The sequence below is a fragment of the Athalia rosae genome, chromosome 1 (genome assembly GCF_917208135.1).
Source record: "Athalia rosae chromosome 1, iyAthRosa1.1, whole genome shotgun sequence".
Classification (NCBI taxonomy): Eukaryota; Metazoa; Arthropoda; class Insecta; order Hymenoptera; family Athaliidae; genus Athalia; species Athalia rosae.
In genome coordinates, this window is record NC_064026.1 from 9,201,546 (window position 1) to 9,227,312 (window position 25,767).

General features: G+C 41.8%; 1 protein-coding gene across 10 annotated transcripts in view; it reads right to left on the bottom strand.

Annotated features, from left to right (window-relative positions):
• Window positions 1-25,767, bottom strand: part of LOC105686048 (protein sprint) — a 102,580-nt gene that overhangs the window by 13,390 nt on the left and 63,423 nt on the right. For 6 of the 10 annotated variants that reach the window (XM_048660244.1, XM_025746818.2, XM_025746817.2 and 3 more), the window contains one exon: window positions 861-990. In XM_048660244.1, the coding sequence (XP_048516201.1) occupies window positions 861-990 (130 nt within the window). Of the gene's footprint in view, window positions 1-860; window positions 991-9,436; window positions 10,160-12,937; window positions 13,394-23,173; window positions 24,988-25,767 lie in introns of those variants that run through there. The other 4 variants (XM_012400602.3, XM_025746821.2, XM_025746824.2 and 1 more) reach the window with 3 other exon arrangements.

Consider the following 25,767-nt stretch of genomic DNA (forward strand, 5'->3'; position numbering starts at 1 on the left):
CAAAAAAAAAAAAAACATTCGACGAAAAGTTGATTAAAGTTCAAAAGGCCGATTGGAAGCGATGCTTCAAAGAGGTTTCGTCGCGTGTGATGTATGTGGGGTAGGATCGATGCGTATACCAAAATCCGAAAAGCATTGTCCCTCCCTCGTCCCACGGTGAAATTTTTAAAAAGTAAAAAAGACAAATCGGATAAATGAAAAGAACCAGGATTAATAATTGATTGATGAATAAATAACAGGGTTTCACGGTTCCCCGATATTTTCCGCGAGCCACAGCAAACTTTGTGGATCAGTGCAATTAAGGGATTTGCAATTAGCTCTGCGTACGGCTATTTAATTCGTCATTCGGCTCACGTTCGCGTTAAATCCCGTTAGTATAAACGGATGCTGTATCTAGCTGCGTCAGTCTGCATTTCAAATGAAATGGAATTTGCAAAATCCAAAACAGTTTTCGGGCATTTCTCTCGCGCAAACTGTCCGACGTCGTTACTTCAAAATTCCCGACAGGTCCGAGCCATGTTCTCAAAACGACCTCACCGATTGTCTCGAAATTTTATTCGCTAATCTCTAAACTCTCCGAACCCCAAAGTAAAAAGTAGATTTTCGAAATATCTAGCGTTTCCTGTGGGGTTAAATTTGATCGATTTGTCGATTATATAGCTGACGAAAATCTAGAAATATCCACGTCGCTTATCCCCGTTCGTGTATAATTTACTCGGTTTTTTTTTTCTTGTTAATTTTCTAATTTTAAGATAAAATAAAATTACGATAAATAATGATACAGCGAATGTTCGGTATCGCGCGGCGTACGTTCGATAACAGCTAGTATTAAACGCCGATATTTATAGTTGTATATTTACCTGTACGTGATGTAGTTGCGCAAGCTGACGATGTTGCAACGGAACAGGTAGCGGGGGCGGAGTACTCGGTGAATTGATGACCTGCACGGTACCATGCTGTTGTAAATAGGGCTCCAGGAATACGTCACTCCTAAAGCAATAAAATAAGACAACTATAATCATTTATAATGTTTAATATACATAAAATACGTACGGTACGTGTGTATGTATATATATATATAGCGCAACGATAGTTTTATATAAGTACATTACATAAACGTAATTTATTATTAACAGACTACACTTCACTTCTATAACGCGTAGAAACAGCTGCGGGGGGTCTGTAAACTCATGGGATTAAAACACATCGGTTCCCATAACTTTGGAATTCCTATGGCTGCATTAAACTACTATAGCTGAAGATATAATATCCTGTTTGTTCGTGACAATTCCAATGGTATCGTACAGTGGCGCTTTCGGGACGACAAAATATTTTATCCCCTGCGATTGTAAACTTCTATCGTACACCTAGGTAAACTTTTCAATTTGTTACGCCCGTCATATGTAGAGTAAAAATTGTTGTTGCTCGTCTACGTATACGATCGAAACTTGCATGGTATACACTGTGAACTGTATAGAGTTCAAGAAACTTTTTCACGTTATTCCGATGCGTACGCGTCGTGTGCAAAGTTTCCTCGAGATCTCGTGTATATCGATTCGAGGGTACGATCGTACAAGGTTTTCCGTACGATACGAGGTGTTCCCTCGCCGTTCTATGGGGTTTTGTGATTTACTACCGAATACGTATACAGAGAGTATAAGAAGTGCGGTACGTTTAAGCGTGAGTAACGCGGCGGGTTCGCAATGTAGAAATCTCGACCCTGCGTTTCAGTCTCGAATTAATACTAATCCAATTGCATCCAACAAAGGGTGGCTTATCGCCAAAGGATGGATAACCCTCAGCGAGTTTCTTAAAGAGTTAAGCCCCCCCCTCCCCCGCCCCTATATCGTACGTGATATATACGCACACGTACACCACGATATCTCTGGCTTTATATGATCGATTATTTTCCACGATCGGAATCGCGGCGAGGTGCGATGATGTAAAAACTACCATCCACTGCATGAAAATGCGATATCGCAAGCTTCTGAAAATTGGCGATCGATGTTCACGTCGACTTTTCTCTTTGCTCTTATTTTCACCGTTACCGCCGCACGTTCTCTCAAAATTTCCTCCCTCAGTCTTATCCTTCTTCCTTTTATATATATATATATATATGTATATATATATATATGTATATATCTTTCCTCTTCCCGCATGAGTCACTCCGTACATCGGAACACCCCGGTAGAATATATGTACCGTACGTATCTATAGAAATTCGTACCCCTAAGTTCGCAGTAGAATAAGCGCGACCAGCGAGCGACTGTACGTCCAGTTCCATGAACACGTAACCCCCGCGCAGAGAGCGGTAAAAAGTAAAAATCGAGGAAAAGAAACGGAGGGAGGAAGAAGAGCAAAACTGGGAGGGTAAGAAAGTTCAGTTCGCAACGTTGCGAAATCATACACCCAGAGATGGATGGATGTGAGGTTGATATATGTACGCGATATATATACTTATACGCTTCACGTGCGTACGTCTCTCACGTGTATACACGGGACACAGACAAAGAACTCTCAGAGGTCAGATGATAAGCGATTTCTGCATGCGATCGTTGGTTGCAGCGTAAACTTTGCAGCTAAGGTACGCGAGGAGCGGAGTGGCAAAATGCACGGGAGAAGCAGAAGTGCAGAAGCAAAAGCGACAAGGACGACCGACGAGTCATGCAAGCGCATATTATACATATATGTATATATGTATATATATAATACATGCGAACTCCACTCCGCGATGCATGTACCGGGTACATAGGTACGCTGGTATGTATGTATACGATCTGTATATATTGTCGTCGTCTGCGTTTGACAGTTGACATTCTTCTCGGTCGAGCTGCAGCGTTATTTCATCGCGAGGTACACTGTAGGTATATACCTGATACAAATACCGTGTGTCTCGCCGAATAGAAAAAGGGAGGCGTATATATTCACAGAGGCATTTGTTGTACGATAAATATAATTAGCGATCGACAGATGCAAGCCCCCCCCCCCCCCCCCCGTTCAAAGATTCGAACGTACGGAGGCTGAGATCAATTTTCTTCGAAGTACCCATGTGTCTAATCGCGGGGATGAGTGTACACGCGGAACGGTGGAAGTTTGAGAATTTCTCGAAAGACGTTGTTCCCTCGACTATAATCCGCAGTCGCAACGGCGTGACAGTCGAATCGGCGACGTAAGATCGGTCGGCGTATAGGTATGTACGTCCGTGTGTTTCTAGCCGGTTATCAATGTGTCGTAGAGCGCGAGTCGCGCGTTTCGAATATACGAGCGATATACATATATATATGTATAGGTGGATCGTATAGCTGTACCGGGGTAGGATATACGTATTTATATGTATGGGCGAAGCGGCGAACGACACGAACGCGAGGTCGGAGCTAATACGGGTACGTGTGTTGGTCGTCTGTGAGATCAGATGGGGGTTCCCATGGCAACGGGAGGTTCTCAACACGTGGTCCTCTAGCCACTAGGTACACCGGACCCTGTACAAGTTCCTCCTTCTCTCTCTCCATCTGCCGCCTGCGGACGCGCGGTGCCGGGGTACCCGGTGAACGCGTGCATCGTCGATCCGCATTTTACGTATTAATGAGCCCGGAATAGCTCGGGCCCGTGGAAGTTATACGAGATCGAGAGAAAAGGGACGGGGAGGCTCGGTGGTCCCGCGGCCGCCCTTCAACCACACACAGTGAAAACACATTTTTTCATTTTATTCACCGTGTCTTTCATCTATATATCCCGTATATTCGCCCCGGCGCCGCAACGCGATTTCCCCGCCAACCTCGTCGTGTGTACCTTTCGTTCGACGGATACTTGATGCCCGCTAACCCACCACCGCCGCTATACCGCCGCTGCTATTACGACTACTTTTTTTTTTATCGCGGTCAATTTGTTTTTCAAAAGTGTCCTTCGCCAGGTTCACAACGCGGAGCGCGTCGTCCTTTTGGGTTTCGTTATTTTTTTTTTATTTTTCTAGACTTCATCCGGTCATTTATTTCTATGACGGCATTGTACAACTGTATACCGGTAGCTGTTGGAGGAACGAAGACTGTATTATAAGCGACCCTTTTTTTTTCCCATCTCTCCTATCCTTCAGCCGTTATCTTTCATCCGCTCATTGCAGTTTCATCCCTGGACAAAGTCAAACCGACTGCGAGCAATTCGTTTCAATTTTCTCGAGAAATTTCAACCGGCTGATATATGTATGTAGTATACGAGATCCCCGCAGACTGCGGCGTAGGTCCTTCGGCACCACGAACGCCAAGGGTTCTTTTATATTTCATACCGTCCATTATCACGAGTGGTTAGAGAAGTACATGCGCATACACATTGCTAATTGGCTTCTCGAATACCGCGTGCACGGGCATTAGAATAAAGTTTTATTAATTTTCTTTCCCCCCCCTCCCCCCAACTCGCTGCAATGGTGATGCATACGTGGCGAAACTGGATAAATTATTATTTTTGAAATTAAACGAATTCGTCGTCGATTAGTCAATTGTTATATGCAACGTGAAAAGTTGGCGATTAATAATTAACGAGGAAGTTGCGACCCCGATGCCGGTTTTTAATTAGCATAAATGTATAGTATAAGAGGTACGGAAGTTCGAAATGTGTCTTCAGACTCGGCAGGTTTGTCGTCGTGTTCGGTATTCAAGGCATGAACTTTACTCGGAAACGACTCGCCCCGCGCAGACAGAAGTTACACGACGGACCACAACCTCGTTACAATTTCGGGTACACGTACTACTACCCGGTATAATGTATAAAATATACATGAATTTGCCTAATGGCGTTTATAGTTGGCGATCGAATTTGACGAGGTAAAATTTTCCATTTAGGTAAAAATCACGGAATTGCAGATTGTTATCAATCCCAACGGTTCATTTTTTATCGCATCAACTTCGTCCCACCGACGATCAAGCGACGATAGGCATAACGTCATCCGCACGGTGCGACAGTCGAGACTCCGGACAATCGTCATCAACGATTCGGCGATAAATGGATCATTTCTCCTTTGCCTCATTGAATTCAATTTCGATACTTGTTGTTACGGTTTGTCGCGGTTACGCTTCTAGCGTTATATTGTTGTTGTTATTATTTCGGAAAAAGTGGAACAAATCTTCGAGCGAAATGAACACGTACCTCACATTTACCGAACTGTAATAACCGCGCATATTATTTCGCGAGCAATTTCTCAAGCTCGTAAATTTTATTCGAGACCTCGTAAAATCGTTGAATATCACATACTGTTGTACACGTGTGTCCATAGTTTGGTTCGTTACGAGAATGTAATTCACACCGTGCAGGAATATATATACAGATGAAATACCTACAAATATACTCGCGTAGGTAAAACCTTGCACGCGTATAGTCGAACAATCGATTATGCTATTTAGTCGGTATTTCTTTTCTTCTCATTCTAGAAAACACAAGATCCCCGAGTACAAATCTTTTTCTACGCTGCACACATACCTACCTATTTTACAAGTCACATATTTCGCGTTCTGCATTACTCTCCGGCTCGTGAAAGTTTTTTAATTAAATACCTACATAACGTACACTCGCTTACCTATACCTACCTAGAGTCAAATTAGATTTTGTTACGCTCGTTCTTGTCGCCGACAAAAAGAAAAAAATCAACGAGGGAAAAGAGCAACACTTAATAATCGCGAAAGTCTGAGTTGGAGTAAAATGAATAAAATATGAGTGGTTTGTGAAACTTGTGTCGCACCGTGATTCTTAACATGTTGTTTGTTCTTTCAAGATCAGATAGTTTGGCGAGATGTAATTCAAAGTTGGACGAATTTGTTGTTTATTTTTTTTCGTTCTTTCTCTCTTTCTTTCTTCACATATCTCAGAATGATGATTATTCAAGGAGAAGAACGATTCGTGCAATTATGCGAGTTATATACAGGCAGTTGTCCATGTGTTCCCTTTTCAGCGGCGAGTTTATCTTCGCGGTACATAAACCCATGTGTACTTTATATGAAAACGCGTGTATCGCGGGTCTGAAGCGATCGTGAGATGAAAGTCGAGTGACGCGAGGTGCACAGGCGGCATTCACTCGCGACGATGACCTCGGACGTGAACGAAGTCCGATTTCTTCCGGACGTTTCGCGCTCGTGATTCTTTAAAAATTCTCACGCGATATAGAAGAGCGTTGTCGGAGGTGGCGTAATGATACAAAGCTAAGAAAAAAAAATTAGCCAAAAAAAGAACGGAAAATCAAATCTCCAGACTTTTAGCCACCACCCATTGTACGGACTCGTCTGCAGGAAAATTAAAAAGTGAAATTTCGCACACGTCTTCGCGGAGTATTTGAAACGAAGCAAAGGGTTTCAGGCCTCTTGGCTATAGCGGCGCGGTTGCGTCAAGTTTGGGTAAAAACATTAAAAGGGTAGGTAGGTACGTACGTACATATAACGTGACGTTCACGTACACCTATCCCCGTTCAATGCCTCTGGCGAAGAGAAACGAGATCAAAGTTGTAAAAAACAAAAAGATGAAAAAAAACCAAACAACGTGATGTAAACGGCAGCGAAATGACGTTTTCATTTAACGGTTGAAATGGAATTCTAGGGTCCTCATCATCGGAAGCGTGCAGCACGAATGAAGAAAAGTGCATAACAAAATGGCATGCGACGTGACTGTAATGTGCAGCATACATTATAAACCTTTATGTATAGTTCAGGTACTTTTGCAACCTTTGATGTCATCCACATTAAAAATACGTAGGGGAAAGGCGTACAAAATGGCAGAGGTATATATATATATACCTCCTTTAATATAAAAATTCATTTTGTCCATCTATGCCATTGCGTACGCCCTACCCCTATACGTAATCGCACACCCCAAGTTAAAAGTATTTCCAAACACCCCAAACGTATACTTCGAGTTTGCGTATTCTGGTGTACGCATTTTAACGACAAGTACACCTAACGCACGTACATCGTGCGTCGATTAACAATGACGATAATCGCACACTCAGCGTCATTATTTTTCTACAACGTAACAACCCTTTCCTTCAATTTTTCATCCGTATACGGGCGTTACTGCGTACAAACGTTACACGCAAACCGATCTATGTGTATAATAAAATCCTCCTATGAATGGGAGCGTTTATTTCAAAATCTCTACGGACCCCGGAGCGAATCTTTCGCTCTGCAGGGGGTTGGGGGAGGTGGGGAGGAGGGGAATGTTCCTCGCTATCGTTTTTCGCCCGACATCTCGATTTCCGCCGCGCTACCGCGCCCGTCGTTTTGCCCCGGAGGCATGGACTCTGGAACGGCCGAGTTGTAACCGAAGAACCGGGAGCACCTCTTGAATTACAAGAGCGTAAATGTGTGGGAGGCCTCGCGTTTTCTTGGCTACGTGCACCTCGCAGTCGCGGCACGGTGTCAGGAGCAGAGCAACGGCGAACGCCGCCGCGATTTCGTTTCGTCACCTACGCGCCTTATTACCGTACGTATGCGCCCAGCGATCAACACACAAGATCGCACCAGTTTGACGCACACGTACCTACGCCAAGCCGGTAGGTGTTCAACCTACGCTCCGAGTCCGGGCCGGTTTAAGGTTGAATTACCTGTCGGACAGGCGACACTTTGCGCGTTTTTAGCTGCCGCGCTATTCCTGCCGGCACAAGTGCCCCGAGCGTTGTCGTGCGCTTCGCTCTGGTTAGCATAGTTTCTGCTCGCCGCTGCCGCTCCGCCGAGTTACTCGGGAGACTCCATCAACGGCGGACACTGCACGGTGGATATTTAATGACATCATCGCTCCACTAGATTTTATTACAGCTTCAAAGCCGCCGGTGAAACTGCCGGAACCGTTCACGAGCCAATTCTCCCTTTATACGCCGGTCATCCCTTACGAAGCCGTCGCATCGATGATGTGACATCAAATAACCGCTCTAAATCAATAATACCCAACGGCCAGAAAATATCGGCGAGTGTGTATTTTCCCCGCCCCGCTACCCCCCTACCCCCGTACCGCCGATACTGCGAAATACAAGGGAAAACCGAATCGCGATAAATCCCGAAAAGTAATTTGAATACATTTGGAACGTGCGGATGAAAAAAGCGTCGCGATGACTGTATGGGACCGAATACCCGACGTATGCGAGATGGAGATTAGAATTTGTTCGGCTGATAGTTTCAACAAACTGTGTTCAACTTACAGTTGAAAGGTAAAATTGATCGTCGAGTTTTCCGGTCAACGATCACGCAGGGCCTCACGTTGAACATTCCTTCCTCCCTTGCAGCGCAACCTTTTACCAAAGTCTCGCTTCGAATCTTGTTCTCGTAGGCTCAACTTTTCCAATCTCTTCCACTGTGTTATATACACTAATATAGTAGCGTATAACGTTATACCGGCCATATAATACGCCGAAAGAAAGTTTCAATGTCCTATTTCTCTCCTAATATTCTTCCGGCAAAAAAACAAGGTTATATTTTACAAGATCTTTCGCCCCAACGAATCCTTGCCCGGTAAAATTAATTATTTTTGTCCTAGCACACTGCGCCGATGAAAATTAGAAAAAAAAAAAAAAAATAGCAGCCCCACAACGTGCTTTCCACTTATTCGTTCGACATATCCCTTTTCGTTTTTATTCTTTCCTTTTTTTCTAGAATGTGGTAAAAACATTTATTGCGTTCTACAGCATAGGGTGTGTATAGATAAAACCGGAAGACGTTTGACGTAAGATTGAGGTTTGAAAGAAGATACGCTGCATAGGTGTTTATCAAGGTGTAGGAAGAATACGATGGGATATAAAACAAAGGCGATTTACCTCAGTTGTTAGAAGGTTTTACATATTTTGTCGGCCACTTTGACCGCAGCTATACGATACAAAGATTTCCAAATAACGTGACAATCTTCGGTATTTTGGCGGGGACGACGATATTTGGGGATATGCGATCCGATATCGAAGTCTGGTACGAAAAATGAGATTCCGGTTTCCCTTTCATCGTTGTTACCGATATCGTTATTAGGATTTTCTTTTGTTCTCTCCATCTGTCAGATTGAACTCTGAATAATTCAGAGGTTCTTTGAGTGCTCGGATGTACCGGGCGAACAGCTAAGAGTATTTCCGAAAAAATAATGAATCCCATCTACAGTCTATTCACCGTAACTATAGACTAAGAAGCTTACTCGCTAAGCAGCTTAACTTAAGAATAACTTCAAGGGCTTCGAAAGGCTGTGTAGGGTAGTTTTACTCACTTTCCTATCATATTTCAAATTAACCGTTGATTAAAATCGATTTTCCTGCCGTCTCACCGCCTCCTGATGACACGTTTCGCGATCCTGTATATAAGATTACCTTTGATTGTTCAAAGGCTGCGGTTCGATTCGTCGATCGTATGTCAGTATATGGGGCGATCAGAAATACGTCTACATTTATACTGTATACGTATTCGGATAAGACAAAAAATCAAATACTATTTACCTTTTCACCCCAATTTCGGCGTAACGACCTCTCGTGGATCTGACTGTGGGTCTCGCCGAATTTTGATTCGTATATAACGTCAATATGTCGTTGTTTATGTTGTTTATAATCGGGGGTAACATTTTTATTTTATGTATTTTCTTCTCTCTTTCACACTTTCAGTTGAAACACAACGGTATTCGTCGAGACGAGTGAAAACTTTGCATTATCAAAAAGAGAAAATGAAATTAGTGGAAAAAAAAACTCCGAGGGTTAATGTCAAGAATCTTTTTTCCAACGATGCACTGCGGTGACGTGGCCGGTAGTCTTCGTTTTCTTTTTACTTTTATTTCTCGTCTTTTTTTCTTCTTTATTTATTATTTCTTTGGAGTTTTAGCTGTCATCGGGTTAAAAATGTGTAGAGGGTAGTAAGCCTTCACGATTCGAATATTAGACGAGTTTCTCCTTGATCTGTAAATTGTATGTGAGCAAAATCTCCGCACTTAACTTCTCGTCGCACGTGGTTATTTTTGAATCACCTAAGCAATTTCATTATTATATCCTCGGTTCATTATATCATATCGTCACGACTCGCTTACAGATAAGAACTTCTTTGACCTGCGGGTAACGCGGTGCGGCAAAGAGAAAAAAAAAACCAAACCAAAATTTTTACAACTCCAAGTTTTCTTTGTTCCCGTTTAATTGATCTTCTTTCGTCGTCGATAAAACTAACGAAAATATACACTCGTTCCGCTTGTGAAAAGAGAATGAAAAAAATGTATCGAAAAAAAAAAAAAATATTTCTTTCTTCTTCCATCCCGATTACGTATATAGTAGACGACGGACAGATATACGCTTTACTCGTGTATAATTATATGCATGTGTTTTATTTGAAATTGATTTTTCTTTTTTCCAAACGAATTTTCGAGCTTTAAAAATCGAAGTAGTTCCATCAAAGTCGGGTAAGAAATTTAACGAACGTTAAGATAGAGTTGAGATTTAAAGTGGGATTCTAAATTCGTGAACTCCGCGTCGCGGGGGGAAACGGGTTCAACTTTAGTTTTCATGGGGACTTTGAATTCCCAAACTCCACGAAACCTTCGGGAGCGCCCACCTAAATCTTTCGCGTTTCTTGATCCGGCCCTAGTTCTTTTCTACTTTTGGTTCAGTTTTTTTTTTCTTTTCTTTTCTTTCTTTCTTCATCTCTCTAATGTTCCAGGCGGTCCCCGCGTCGTACACGTTGCTTGTTGTTCTCGCTCTATCGCTTATAATAAAATTGGGAACGTTTTTCCACTCCGGAGAGTATCGAATTACAACCTTGCGGGAATAATAAGAAAAAAAGAATCAACTATTCGTTACACAGCTAGATTTCTGGACGCGCGTGTCCTCGACACTCGAAAAATGCTCGTATGAGGATATTACATCGATGCATCGTACACGTGAGCCGATGGGCCATAATTCGGCTGCACGAAACCTCGTGAAAGTTGGAAATTGAGAATGTGAACAAAATATCCGATTCTTATACCATCGCTCTGGTCAACCAAGGAATAACCGCGTCGCCGAACCTTTTACGTACGTCGGACAATTCACCCATGTAATGGTATGTTGGAAGTATATAATATAACCAAGTTACGATCGCGTGTATATAATGTATAATTACGAGAGTGTAAAGTTTGATAGAAATAATAAAAAAGAAAAAAAAAAAGATAGAAAAAACAGTTACGAAATAAAATGAAAAGATAACGATGACATAATAATAATTTGGGAAAAGGTATATAAAGAAGAATTTAATCGAGCTCTGGTATTTTTCCGAGTGTTTCCCCGAGTCGCGTAATTTCTGTTGCTGCTGCGGAAGGATATAAAGAATTCAGTAGATATATAGCAATTAAATTTTACCTCCGGAGTACGAGAGGAGAAGAGGAAAAGAGGAAATACACGAGGAGATCTACACAGAGGGTTTCCCCGGTGAAGAAGTAAAATTGGAATTATAATTAAACAGATCTGCAGCGGTAGGGGAGGGGGCGACTACTCGGCATTAGGAATTACAATTTAATTGGATACGTGTTTGATTCCAGGGTTAAAATTTTCTTCGACGCTCACTCTTCCTTTCTTACCCCTCCTCCTTTTTTTCCTCCCTTCGCGAAGGTAAATTTACGACGGAAACTTCTTTATCAAAGTAATCCAAAGGATGAAGTAAAAGCTACTCTCCTCCTCTCGCAGGTACTCACAATCGGAAGACTGTTGTGGTATATATGTTTACGTACGAAGAGAAACGTCTTCTCCCGAAAATTTTCTCACAACGTAATTAAAACTTACTAAGAGAAAATTTTTTTTCTTCTTTTTTTCCCCGCCCTGAACAACCCCGATGGAATTTACGCTAGAATTATGTTGTTCGACCGAGGAAACGAGTTCACCACCGAAAGTTTATCTCTCCGATTGCGTAACGCGATAATTATAATACGAATAGAACGGGCTAAATTTTTCCGTAAAAAGAATCGGACAAAAAAAAAGGAGAAAAGTGTGTCGTTCGAAACAATTATCTTGCATGATGTACCGGAGAAAAAGAAACGAACTAAACTAACATTGCTTGAGTAACCGTGCCAGTGAAACCAAAGATGCAAATAAGAGAGTTAAATGTCGATTGAGCAAGACTACGAAGCACGCGGAGCTGTCCGTTGGTCGTTTCGTTGGCACACACGAAATTAGGTTTATGAGTCAGATATGTAATCGGTCTCTATTATTCCCGAACCGATCGCGTGCATAATTTTCATTTAAAAAATCGTAATTGTCCATTAAATTTTCTTCCCCCCTTCCGAGTGGAGGGTAATTTGTTTCGGACCCTATCTAAATTATGGTACGTTCAAACGAAATTGAAACATCAAACTTGTTACCATCGTGCACGTGCCTGAGATGAGAATGAAAAAAAAAAAAAAAGAAAAACTAAAAAAACCAAAATTTTTCGAGCCACGCTTCGAAAGGTCACTTGAAAGGGAATTAACCGAGTAGAAAATGTTAGCTGGGCATTGACCCGAATAATTGGCCCCGCGTACGAAACAAACCAGGAATTTGTATTATTTGAAGAAAAATTTTTCGTTCGTCAAAATTTGCTTCATCAGTTTTAGGTAATTTGTGCAGCGGTCCGTATGCACTAAAATTATTCTTCGTGCAAAAGGGAAGGGCAGGGGAAAAAATGGACTTCCGGGATAACGAGGCACGTGGCTACGTCACACGATGCAGAATGTTTTCTTTTCTCTTCTGGTTCAATTAAGTTTAAAGACGAGGATGAGGTGATCTCTTCCCACGTCGCAGGCGACCGTAAAAATGGTGAAACTACGTAAATGACATCCGGTCGTGAATCGATAAGATAATCAAATGAACTGTGAGACTAGGATTAAAACCAACAGTGCGACGATAAGATTTATTCTAAATCCGAACGAGGGGTTTCAGGGAGTTTAACGGTCAATTAAGCATCGGATAGATGTCCGTATCGACGGTCTAGTTTGTTGAATATGTAATATGTACCATTAACAGTTACGAAAATAATCGACACTTTCTAAAAAGCATTATTTTCTTCTTTATCTTAATCCACAACACTTGAATATCGAAGTTTGCGAAGAGGTATTCTGTTTATAACAAATCTTCGTTGTCTGATTGAATAAATCTGTTGCCTCCGCGCACTCTGGCTGCAGAACTGAAGATGATCGATCTAATTTTTCTTTCTTTTTTTTTTAATTCAGCGTGTAATCACGATTCTAACTCGCGATGATAAAATTTCATCGACGTACGGGTATTATCGGGAAAAAATGAATCGAACAAGAATGGAAAAATCGAACGAAGAACAGAATGGAATACGTCGAAACGGCCTGAAAATGAATATATCTATGTTATATGGTTTTTAGCCGTTTACTCTCGTTTATCACGCCGTTAAGCGTCCGAGACGCCCGTCGACGTCGGACTGGCACGGCGTCGCGACGCTCTATACCCGGACCGTATCTACGACGATACTATGCCGGATAAATTTCTACCGCATAAAGGTCTCTCCACGAACAGGGTGGGAGTCGGTGAAAACAACGCAGGCGCGTGTGATCGGGTGTCCCACTATAAATTATGTACAATACGTGCAATACTATTTCATTGTGGATTTCCTGTGTCTTATGTATATATATATGTATGTATTTCTAATTTTTACACGACACAGGTATATATACATATACAGCCGAAACTCATCGTCCGTGAATATCCGAAGATATTCGAAAAATAAAAAAACAACAACTAAGCACAGAAATCGGATCACCGAAATCAGATGAGAAATGGCCGACGTTACTTTTTTTATCAATGAAAATAATTAGGCCGTGACCAAATAACCGCACGACTTCCTACGGATTATGATACCGGTCGGTTCTTATTTGTTTCTACAGCCGCACAATTTCACGATTCACAAAGGACGAAACGTAGTCGTCGCCGCCACTAGACGACGCGAAAAGAAACCGGTAGACAAAACGTACAGAAGTAAACGGTCGCGAGAAGGGGATGTACGCGGTGTGTGTGTGTGGAGGGAACTTGAATTGTTCGAGCGAGAAAAAGACTCCGGTATATAGGCAAGGTGGTGGTACCGTCGCGCGTCGGGATAAGAGTACCTCGGAAACTGGGGATTGGTATCGTATAAAGAAGAAACGCGTCCGTACCGCACCGCGGTGTAAAAGATTGCGTCGAAAGTCAGCGACCGCAACTATGCACACCGTGATACATCCGAGGATTTCCAACGATTCGAAGAGATTGCCATTAAATACTATAGCGAGAAAATAACGCGTTCGCGTATTATTTATATATGAAACAAACAGAGCGGGTCGACATTGTTACCCATTGGATTATACTAACGACCGGCCATTTCGATCGCTGTTTCATACACCGTAGAGACGATCGGGTCGTAATAATTTCGTTTCATTAAACATTCGTTGAACTAGAAATTACCGAAACTATTCAGCGTGACGGTCGATCGTGACGGGCGGGAAAAAAAATCAGGAGATCCCACACAGCGCTTGAAAATAGTGAAAAAGTAGCGTACATCAAAAACTGAGATGTGCTTGGCGACAATATATATTTTTTATTCCTTCGCCGATTGGCCGATGGACAATCGAAGACGGCGATCGACCGTCGTTCGAATGTGTCATCTACGCTCGATTGTACTTGTCCCAATTTTATTTCTCTTTGTGATCTCGAAACACACACGCATAGAAAGTAATGAGCTTTTTACCCCCACGGTGCAAGAGAAACGTACAGACGGCGCGCGTGTGCCTTGACAGTAAATATAAAAATGTCGTCTCAGGTGGTGCTGGTGCAAAGTACGAGGAGGGAGGGGATAAAAGTTGCGAAAAAATTGCGATAAATTTGAGAAAGTCCTTCGCGGGTTCTTCTTCTTCTACTTCGTTTCACCGGGACAGGATAATGCGTGGAAAAATATTGTGTCTCGTTTTATAACCACCACCGAGACTCCGTACATGTAGGTATAAAAGTATAAATTCACAGTTGTTTACGTGTATAGATGTACGAGAAGTTATACGGTGACTCCAGTCAGTCTCAAATTCCACCAAACGCGTAACATCGATAGGTATATCCAAAATATCGAATACCCAATTTTCGCTCTCCTTTTTTCGGTTCCTCGATCACGTGTTCAACTTTATACACGTGGGAGGAATAATTATTTAAGAAATCTTCAAGTCGGGTTACCTATTATAGAAACTAGAATCGATCGGCCAAGGTTATATTCGTACAAGAACACTCGGGAATAGGTTCGTTTGAATATTTATGGGCGTGTAGAAAAAATTTCATAGATTTCATAGATCCTTTACTTCTAGATACGTACGTATAATATACGTATCATTTTTTATATTTTCACTTTCGGCGCAAATTCGTTCTGCCGTCCCTAAAATTGCTCGCCATACACACGTTTCCCGGACGTAGATGAAATTGAAAACGATGACGAGTGTTTCGAATACGTTTCCTACGGGATGAGACCTTGTATAAAAAATATATATATACACACACATCTGGTTTTTCGATGTATCATAGTTTTGCCGTTGGGATACAGAGGCGGGATAAGACGGCGCGCATCGTACGTCTCGGTGGTTGAAAAGGAGAAAAAAAAAAAAATGAAAATAAAACAAGAGAAAGAAATGATAGATAAGAAATGAAAGAAATGGCTTATAGGACAGCCGACAAATGGTTTAACAGATAGGAAAAGAAAGTCTGCTTTCTGATCCAAGTTTCGCCCCGGGGTTATGCCCAACTGTTACAAATATAAGACAACCGACAGATTTGCTAGAATTTATCACCGGAAAATTCGTCCATTCCCCCGCACATATAAACTAACGACATCGGGTACGGGTACTCAAAACAAACGAAAATGTCCGACGAGAAAATCGAGAATACAGTTTTTCACCGTCGGTTCATTTTTTCCTCCATTTTTTACGCCCGGACATCTGGATACGTAATCGAAAAATACTGTACATACCCCTCCACTTTGTACGTAAAAGTGTACATGTCACTTGCAGAGTTCCGAATAATTGAATATCCGTAAATGAAACGAAGGTATTTAGTTACACGTAAATGGAAACTGGAGAAACGAAGAAGTGCCGGGCGCCATGGATAACTCGAGGACACATATCCAACCGTCGGTAGGCGTACGAACGGGTTTAACAAAGTGCAATTGCAGGAGATGACGTCACATTTGATCGCAACATTTCCGAAGCCGGCAAACGTAGGTATATCATTATACGTATACATGTATATCTTCTGAATATACATTACACGTCTCTCCAGTTGTACGCTTCTCGTATCATCGCTTTTAATTGAATGATAATGGGAAGTAAAATTGAAGAAAAAAAATATATATATATACGTGATCGCGCTGCCTAGTTTTTGTTCACTGCAGAAAATTATACGTGTAGCGGCACCGATAGGATATCAGATAACACGAATGCGTGAAAATATATTTCGCCATTTCAGCTATTTGCAATAAGGGCAGCCCCCGTCAGTTGCCCGTAAACCCATACATTTTCAGCGAGAGATAATTATATTTCGAAACAACAGATGTTCAAACCGCGAAATTACCCGGTAATTGATATTCACAAACGTTTTCGTATACGTATACTACGTTGGTAATTGCCTGGTAAATGCAGCCGAAGCTTTACACCGAAGCCATTTGGTAGAGCGCGCGTATTGCACTTTAGCGTAGATATTACATATTATTTGGTTTGTTCATTTTCATTTCTCTGACTTTTTTTGTTAGCCTTTTCTCTTTCGGTTGATTCCGCATAATGGTTCCGGCGTATTACATCATTCTTTGATCACCAATAGTCGGTGGTACTTTTCGTTGAAATCACACAACGAACCACATTCCCAAGTATACGAACACGAAAAATACGTACGTAGATGCACATGATGATAGGGATAACCGATCTGGCATTTCCAGTTGTATGCGGTCGAATGTGAATTCGACCCATTGATAAGCATAACAGTATTACAGTTTCCTGTGAAAACAGGATAACTCTGCTGGCATAATCACGACTGGAAAAATGTTTGCGGTCGCTGGATAACCACCATTTATATATACATATACAAACATCGAATATTTCATTTTTCTCGATTTTTATTATTTCCATGATAACTGCAGTTTTACGGACAGCAATTTCGTTGTGAATGTTGACAAGCGAAATAAGAGCCCAATTTCTGCAGTTTTCAACAAGCCAAGTTTGCCAAATTTTCTCGATGCGTCACGAACAAAAAAACAGAAGAATTCTCGTCCGGGGTTCGTAACTTCGAGGGGGTACATGGTCTGCAGGAATACTCGTACGGTTTTCGGATGTTGCGGATGCCCCAAAGTCGGAAGTACCCAGACATAGGTATAGATTGGCAGCTGTTTAACAGCGGTACGTGTCAGCAACGTGTCCGTCGGCGTTCATCCGTCCGTAACCCAGTAGATAGCCGGATCCCCGTCCGTCCGTAACTCCGTTGTTACAGAATAATTTAATTAGGGAAGCGGAGTAGCTGAGCGAGTGAAGTAGTGGCGGGCGGGGGGTCTATCCCGTTGGGATTAATAGAAAGATCTTAGCGTCGAACATCACGGTTGAGTTGAGTCAGAAGCGACTAAAGTAGTAGACTATACACACCGTCAGGGAATGAAGTGTGTCTACAAGGGGACCAAAACCGCCAACGCGAGACGTGCGATCTCGCTAAAATGTTTACCCAGAATGCTTTTCAACCCATTCTCATAACAGTTAGAGTCGCGGCGGACGCTACGTGACGCGCGACACTTCGAAATACAAATTTTCCACACGTTTCCACCGAGATGGAATTTAAGACTCGCCTGATCCACAACGCGACCCGAAAATTTTCCGTTTTTATCTTTCGTCGATTCGAAATCACGAGATTTTCCTTTCGGTACACCAGAGATACGGAGCATGAAAAACGGATCTGCGGATGAATATGAGAATCGGGAAGTTTTTATTAATTCAGTCCAATATATATCCATGATTCAAGAGTTGAATCATACGAGTTATGAGCGTAATCTGTGTTAATAATAAATCGGATTGGCGAGTTGTCTGAGGCACTGAATGTGAAGTTACAACATTTTCAAGATACGCAGAAAAAAGAGAAGAAAAACCGAATATATTCGATGCGGAAGCGTGTCGTTATTTTAATATTATACGGGGAGCGTGGTATATTTTTGTAAACGCGTAGGTATATGGTGGAGGAATGAAAATTTCTTTTGCGAAAAGAGAAGTTTAATGGCGCCGCGACTGGAGTGGAGATTGCGCTGCAAAGATCATATTGTAACGCTATATAACTGCCCTTATGTAAAGCAAAATTTTGTTACCCAAAGTTGAAGTAGAACTTTTTCTTTGTACATTTTTCTTCCATTCCTTTTTCGTTTTTTTTTTTTTTCGTTTTTTTTTCCTCTAAATTCTAACTTTTAATTAAAAGGTAACCGTCAACGTCTCAAACGGTCGCCTGAGCAAAATTTGCAAAGAAAGAGCTTCGCGAACGAGGAAGAAAGGAAGGAAGGAAGGAAAGAAATAAAAAAAATCATCACAGCGACGATTCGAGAGGGTAGTCCTTATAATATTTTTGATACCTGCTTGCAGCCAAGCTGTATTTATCAAATTTCACTCCGAGGATATAATGAACGCGACGGTTTATCAGGAGCAGGAAGCGGATGCGACGTGGCGAAGAATGAAAATCGTAGGCGAAGTAAATGGCGAGAGAAGAAGGATTTTTTTAAACGTATTAAAACGGTGAGAAAAACCATTTTTTTTTTCTCTCCACAGAGTTGAACGAAAAACGAGAAAAAGAATAATGCTCGGTGCAGCGATGAGTGGCCGGCTTTTTACCTCTTTTAACCGTGCAGCAGCAGTCAGATGTTTCGTTGCAATAAAAGTTTCACTTCCTCCGAAAGCCCTGCAACGCGCAGAGAAATAAAACTATGGATACGTTTCAGAGGTGGAGGGTATAAAATTCCGTAACGTACCCTACAACGTGCGAATATCCGTTAAAGCGATGTATGAAATTCAGAGATTCTTTCGTGTTTTTTTTTTTTTTATTTTCCAAACTCTAGACTGCGCTATGAATAGATTTGCCTGGTATTAGTCGGGCCGTTTCTAGAATGCGTAACAACAGCCACTACGTCGGGATTCACTAGCACGTGAGTCAACGATCTGATTATTTTCTCGCCCACTCGCAATTCGGAGCAAAGTCCGAGGTGTACGGAAAATTTGGCATCCGTTGAACCTGGTAAAAATAAGTGTCGGCATCGAGAAACCACATGGTGAATATTTCGAGGGTTGTTTTTCGCGGTCCCACGCGATCTGCCGTCAAGGTTAAAATCACTGAACGGTTTCAAGAACTTTTCCACGAAGTTCAATCGCGAAAATCGTCAGACGGAGCATCGCGGCCCGCGATGGGTAGAGGGGGTGTATTGTGAGAGAATGATGACAAAAAGAAAGAAAGAAAGAAAGGAGAAAAAAAAAGAAGAAGAATATTCTCATCCGGCGAAGAAAGAAAATGAGAAAGGGGGAGAGATGAAAGAACATAAAATGCAGTCGGAAAAATGGTAGAGAAAAAATAATGGGGGATGCAGAAGAAAGCTGCATCAACGGGTCGAAAAACTCTTCGGGGATTTTAGCGAGAGTCTGAGAAACCCGCAAACCGTGGTTACGGAGTTGTTCCACCGTTGGTTCTCCGACGTAACGTTACGTTATACCAGCGAGCGCGATGTTTTCTTTGGTCGAATAAGCCCGCAAAAGTATCCCTCAGTATTGTCGTCAAAACTTATTAGAACCGACCCCTCCACTTAATAATGTCCCAAGTGTCAATATGGGGCTCAAGCCTATTCTTCTTCGCGGGGAATCTTCTTCTCCGATGTATATTGCGCACGTTGCAGCGCCAAAGAAAAAACAAAATAAAAATAAATAAAAAATAAAGGAGTAAAAAACAGACGGAAAATGAAATAGAAACATAAATCGAGCGCACTTCTCGTTGCTACACTTTTTTCAAAATTCCGCTAAAAACTGAAGACACCTTCGTCACGTAACTCACGGGTCCGCGGGGCGTAGAGGGTAAGGATTTTCGGAGCGGTGGAGGATAATTAAGTTCGCAAAATACGTAGCTAAATGAAACTATCTCAATATAAATTCCGCGAATATTCAAGGGGCGCGTTATAATCTGTGCAGAAAATGGATATCGATTCGATGTGTATTCCAAGGGGTTCGAGGAACGTTCGCGAGCCCCTCAAAAATTCAATAACAAAGTCGAAAACAACCCCAAAACAAACATATCTCGCTCTGCTGTGAAATGACAAGGATGGATCGAGGCGTAGTCCGAACTCTTGGAGCACCGCGCGGGCTCTCCTAACTCGAACGGAAGTTGATCTCTGTAATCTACGTTGCACCGACCGTATGTCCACATCGTTTATATCTGTAGGTTCGATTTTTCTTCCTTTTTTATTTTTCAAGTACCCGTAGATCGCGGATACCCCTACGAGGCGAGCGTTGCAGAGACACTCGAAAGGTCGGATATCCGAGGTTAGTTGGGGTAGCTAGACACGCCCCTTTCTTGCAGTAGAATTGCACCGAAGATTAAAGCTTCCCGCGAGCTCGTATAGCTCGGTGCACAGATATCAAAGAGTCAGCAAAGCGCTAAAAATATTGGCAACTTCTATTAGGTATATACTATAGGTAGTACCCAGCGAAAGTAGTTGCGCTAAATCTTGTTCCTTTTTTTTTATTTCATCCTTTTGTTTTCCTTCTTCTTTTCGTTCGGACATCGTACAACAGCCGCGTTTGGGCCACTAATGAAATCGAAAAGGAATTTATCGGTAAAATAAATTGGCTGCGTAGGTGGGTCTTGATAAATTGACTAATATGTTCGAAAAAATATGTCTCGCTATATTTCCTCGTCGTCGGAGCAAAAAAAAAAAAAAAAAAACACAAATGAATCATGTTTTATTGGTTTCTCAGCAACGTAGGTATGCGATATATAATCCTAGGCGGTACGTACAACAGTGTCGGGCGTTCGCCCGACAGTCAACGGGGTGCATATCGATGAAACTATTCCAATAAGTAATACGACAGAGAGGGAACCGTACTCCGATTCGCGAATCGCTACATCGTTAAATACGTGAGATGAGAAAAATTAATTTTTATTTTATCATTCCCAATTTCTTCTACTCCTTTACACGATATTACCGTCAGTGCAAATTTAACGATCTGCGGAGTGAGTTTTCTCCGGTCCATAATTTGGAGGGTTGCAGTTGCATTGTGTGTGTGTTTGTGTGTGTGTGTGCGTGTGTAAACAACGACTGGGTCCGTGAATTACTATAATAATAATAAAACTAATCGATGGACGAGAACCCCTTTACGTCAAGTATACTCCGGAGAGTTTCCCTAGGGAAAACTGGAGATGGGTGACCGCGCGGCTCACCGACCCTGACTCCTGGTATAAGCCGACTATTTGGGACTTTAGGGTATAAAGGACGACGCAAAACGATACCTACTTGTCGCTGTCGCTACCCAAAAGGAAAGCAAATCAGCTGCTATGTATTCCGACACCATTGCTGACTCGGGTTACTTTTAGCGATGTGACAAAACTGCAGAGATCTATTAGGAGAAAAGGAAAAACAAATTACGCTGCAAAGGTTCGTTGCACTTTTGCATCGCAGGATATCGGTTGTATTTGAAAGAAATTGAAACAAAAAAAAAAAAAAAGTAATCAAATGATTTCAAGGAAGCACATTCACAATGACCGCGAACAAAGACTATGCGCAACTTCCGCTCGCCCTTGTTATATTATTAGTCTCCTTGCTAAATGGCTGTACGCTTCGTACCGTACCCGTACGCGTATAAGGTGTACTTCCTCTGCAAAACGCGATTCAAATTTCCCCTCAATTTTTTTTTTTTTACTTTCTCCCTCCCAAGAATCATTTAGAATTTGACAAATAGCCCTCCGGAGAATGAGATCGTTCAAAGTCTTGTGCACGTGCGAGTGAATTTTTCGGTCCTCAGACTCGGATTTGCTAACGTATAAAATTTTGGAACAAAAAATAAAAAAGAGAGAAAAATAGTTCCTCCAGAAATGCGTAACGAAAGATACACGCGTACGCACGTTATAAGTTGAAAAATTAGTCGGTGGGAAAAAGAGAAGACCTGAGGCTGTCTGAAAAGTGTAACGGAATATCCTGAACTATTAATTTCAGTGCAGAGATAACGAATTAGCTGTACGGTGCAGCGCTCGGAGGCATCGCCGCACGTGATATTCTCGGCGAGTTAAATGTGCCCGATATCCTTAGAAATTCGCCACCCCGTATAGGGATAGAATAGATGTTCGCCGGGCTGTGTGTGTGTGTGTAAGTGCGACCCAACCTTGGCCGCGGTAACTGGATTTCGATAAAATCAAGACTCCACTCTCAAGCGGGCGATTCTTCGGAAGACGATTGAATTTATTCAAGAGAATATATCTCGCGCGAATTTTCTTCTTTTCTTTTATACGTCCACCTTTTTTTTTTCCATCAGATTGAAAAAAAGTCGAATAAAATGTGAAAAATCAAGGACTTCGACGATCTTATGAAAAGAATTTGGTTGGTATGTGAGTTGCTGTAATATGTTTTTTTTTTTTCAAGTTTTCAAGCGATTTTAATCCGCGAACGAAATTTACCTCGTTGCACGCTTCGATCCCACGCTTCGGACCCGTTCAAACCTTAAATATACGTCGAACGATTTCTGAATACGAAATCTGCGGGGGGGGGGGGGGGGGGTTTTTCCCCCAGCATCCCTAATTTTTTCTCTCTCCACGCCGGTTCGTATTTCCGTGAATTCTCCCGACTTTGTATCGCTCTTCAAATCTTCGCCCCCCCACGAATTCGTACTCGAGCCGTTTCAACATCCCTCCCGCCGCGTGTATGCGGGAATCTCCGTACGGAGAACTCTTGGAAAATTAATCGTCCGAATTAAATTGGATGCCAATTAGAGTCCTCGCATATTAATCAGGCGGTTGCGAGATTAACCGACCACGTGATGTATAAATCGGTGTCGAGTGCTACCGCGAGATACCACCGAGGGTGGTTTTCATTTTCAGAATATTCTTGGGCGGAAAAAAATAGGGGTGGAAAGAAAGAGAGGAAATAGTAGTAATCGAATAAATTGCGCAACGTTGCGACACCGCGTACGCATAATTGGTAATGAAAGAAACGGGCTGATTATTACTCACCTGATGATGTGCTGATTCGTCGACTGGAGCAGAATCGTCGTGTACTTGGTGATCAGCATCGTGCGATATATTTCCAATTACACGCGCGTATCGACCGTTTGTCCGTCTCCTTCGTCGCACGCGCTCGTTTACGTGGGGTTGAAAAGGTAACGAAGAAGAGTGTGAAAAAAAAAAAAAAAATCAAGGGGGGGGGGAGGATAAAATGTCGAGTTACACGACGCGGTTTCGAGCGTTGTAAAATTGTTAAGTTGCGCGTTGCACTTGCGGGATACGTGCGACGCGCTTACTTGTCATACCTTGGCGAGGGGAGGGCTTCGGAGGTGAATCACCGCGAGTGTAACTGGAGATGGTAAACGTACGGTAGTAACCGAGAAGTTTCGCATAAATCGGAGATCACATGTGGACGAACCAGTCGAGGTAAAACTGTGCAAATAGAAAAGAGCGAACTGTCTACTGCCGGTGCTCGAAAATTTCGCCGTTTATATTTAGAGTTCATTTTTAGATTTTGTATTTATAAAAACAAATTTTCCCACCATCTCCCTCCCTCGTTTCATATGTACATACATTACAACGCCGCAGCTGTACAACGCCGTATTATCAATATTTATTTTATCGCCGCATCCCTCGATGATACATCATCGATGAAACGATTGACCATTTCAATTACTGCGATTTACAAATTTTTTATCACTATCGCCAGACACACAAATTTCAATTATTTTCAACACTCCTTTTCGTTTCTATCGTCCGGGTAACGATGCAACGCGCGATGTATCATCACCTCGGTTACACTTTCGATTGCGATAAACCATCGAGGAGAAAGTTATGGCGTATATTTTTGTTAAACTTTTAACGTGACGGAAACGCGCGAAGAAGGTGTTGCACGTACAACGTTGTACCTCACGCGTATGAGAGAAAAAAGATACAAAAAAATTCGCGAAATTATCTCAACACTCGAGACTGATGTGTCGTCGTTATTATTATTGATATTGTCATTATTGCGTCACTGCACGTGCATCGTTAATTTATTTTTATTTATTACTTATTCAGGATGCACCGATTCGTATGTGCACGTGGAATTCGGTGGGTTTATTTTATTTATTTTTTTCCTCTCAATACTTTGAACGAAACGATATAATTCGCGACGGTAAATTCTCAAACGATTTCGTCACGCTTCGATTGAATCGTGGGCAGTGTTCGTTTGCGTTTAACGATATTATATCATTACAAAAATTAGATGCGTTATCGTTCTTTATCTCGGTATTAAATCGAGGAAACCGTTATCTTCGGATTTAATAAGGTACATGAGGAGAACGCGCACGTATTATGGATATCTCAACTGTCACGAGTTTCTACCGGTTTTATTCTCACAACATTTAATCGCTGCAACTTGATTTTTGATCAATTTTATTACATCATTTTCATCGCCGTAATCTCACGAACTAAAAATAAAAAAAATAAAAAAAAAAAAATGAAAAAATCCGTGAGAAATATTCATTCGATCACGGCTTCGTATGAAATTTTGATCTCGGTCGATTAACTTCGAGAAAAAAAAGAAGTTCTTTTTTGTTGTATAAATTAGTTTTTCGTTACACAAGTGGTATACTCCCTCCGATGAGAACTTTGAGGTGGATTTGGTACGCGTACATGAAATTATCGGCAAAAGTTGAAAATTCCTCAGGGGATCCTGAGTACAAAACGGGGTTTCTGATCAGATCGGGTTGTATTTATAGATAGGGACTCGCGAGACAAAGCAATTCGAATGTCTTGCTCGCTGAACGGTCGCGAATGAACTGGCTTCTTACACATTATAATACCGCAAGTCTTGAAGACTCTAGACGTACCCAACGCGTCTTATATACTCTGACGATATTTTGCGATAGTGAAATATACATAATATACAATATATATATATATAACACCGCGTTACGCTATAAAACCCAATAAACTCGCATACCCACATGCGCGCGTACAAATGTGCGCTCGTACACGCGTATCGAAATACTTTAACGAATTTACGAGTTCGAAATTATTACTGGATCGGACAAATTGCGTCTCGAATAACGAATAATATCTCGCCTGCGTACACGCGTACCGACTATGTCCTACGTACACATACACACACACGCAGTTCACATCCGCACTTTACGGGGTAATAATTTTACTTCTAATTTCATGTGAAATCTCACGTGACTCCATACGTAACGTAGAACTAGCGGAAAAAAGTACATATCCGCGCATGATTGACTTTTACAATCGAATCGATAATGTGCGATACTAATACGTACAAGCAAATATTACATAAAAGTATATTATTATGTATATCTGCAGTCTATGTTAGGCTATGAACGCATCGGACACACCTACGTACGTTTACGTTTTATTTATTAACAAGCGTTACTCAAACAATGCCAAATAAAGTTTGTTTGAATTTCGAACGCTTCATTATTAATAACTATTATGAATCTCATCGAGTGACGCGATCTCCCCCAGAGTATTGTGATTTTTCTCAAAAGAAAAAAATAATCAAACAAATCAAAATATTATACAGCACACGTTACAACAGCTGATTTTCATCACCGATCTACGTATCA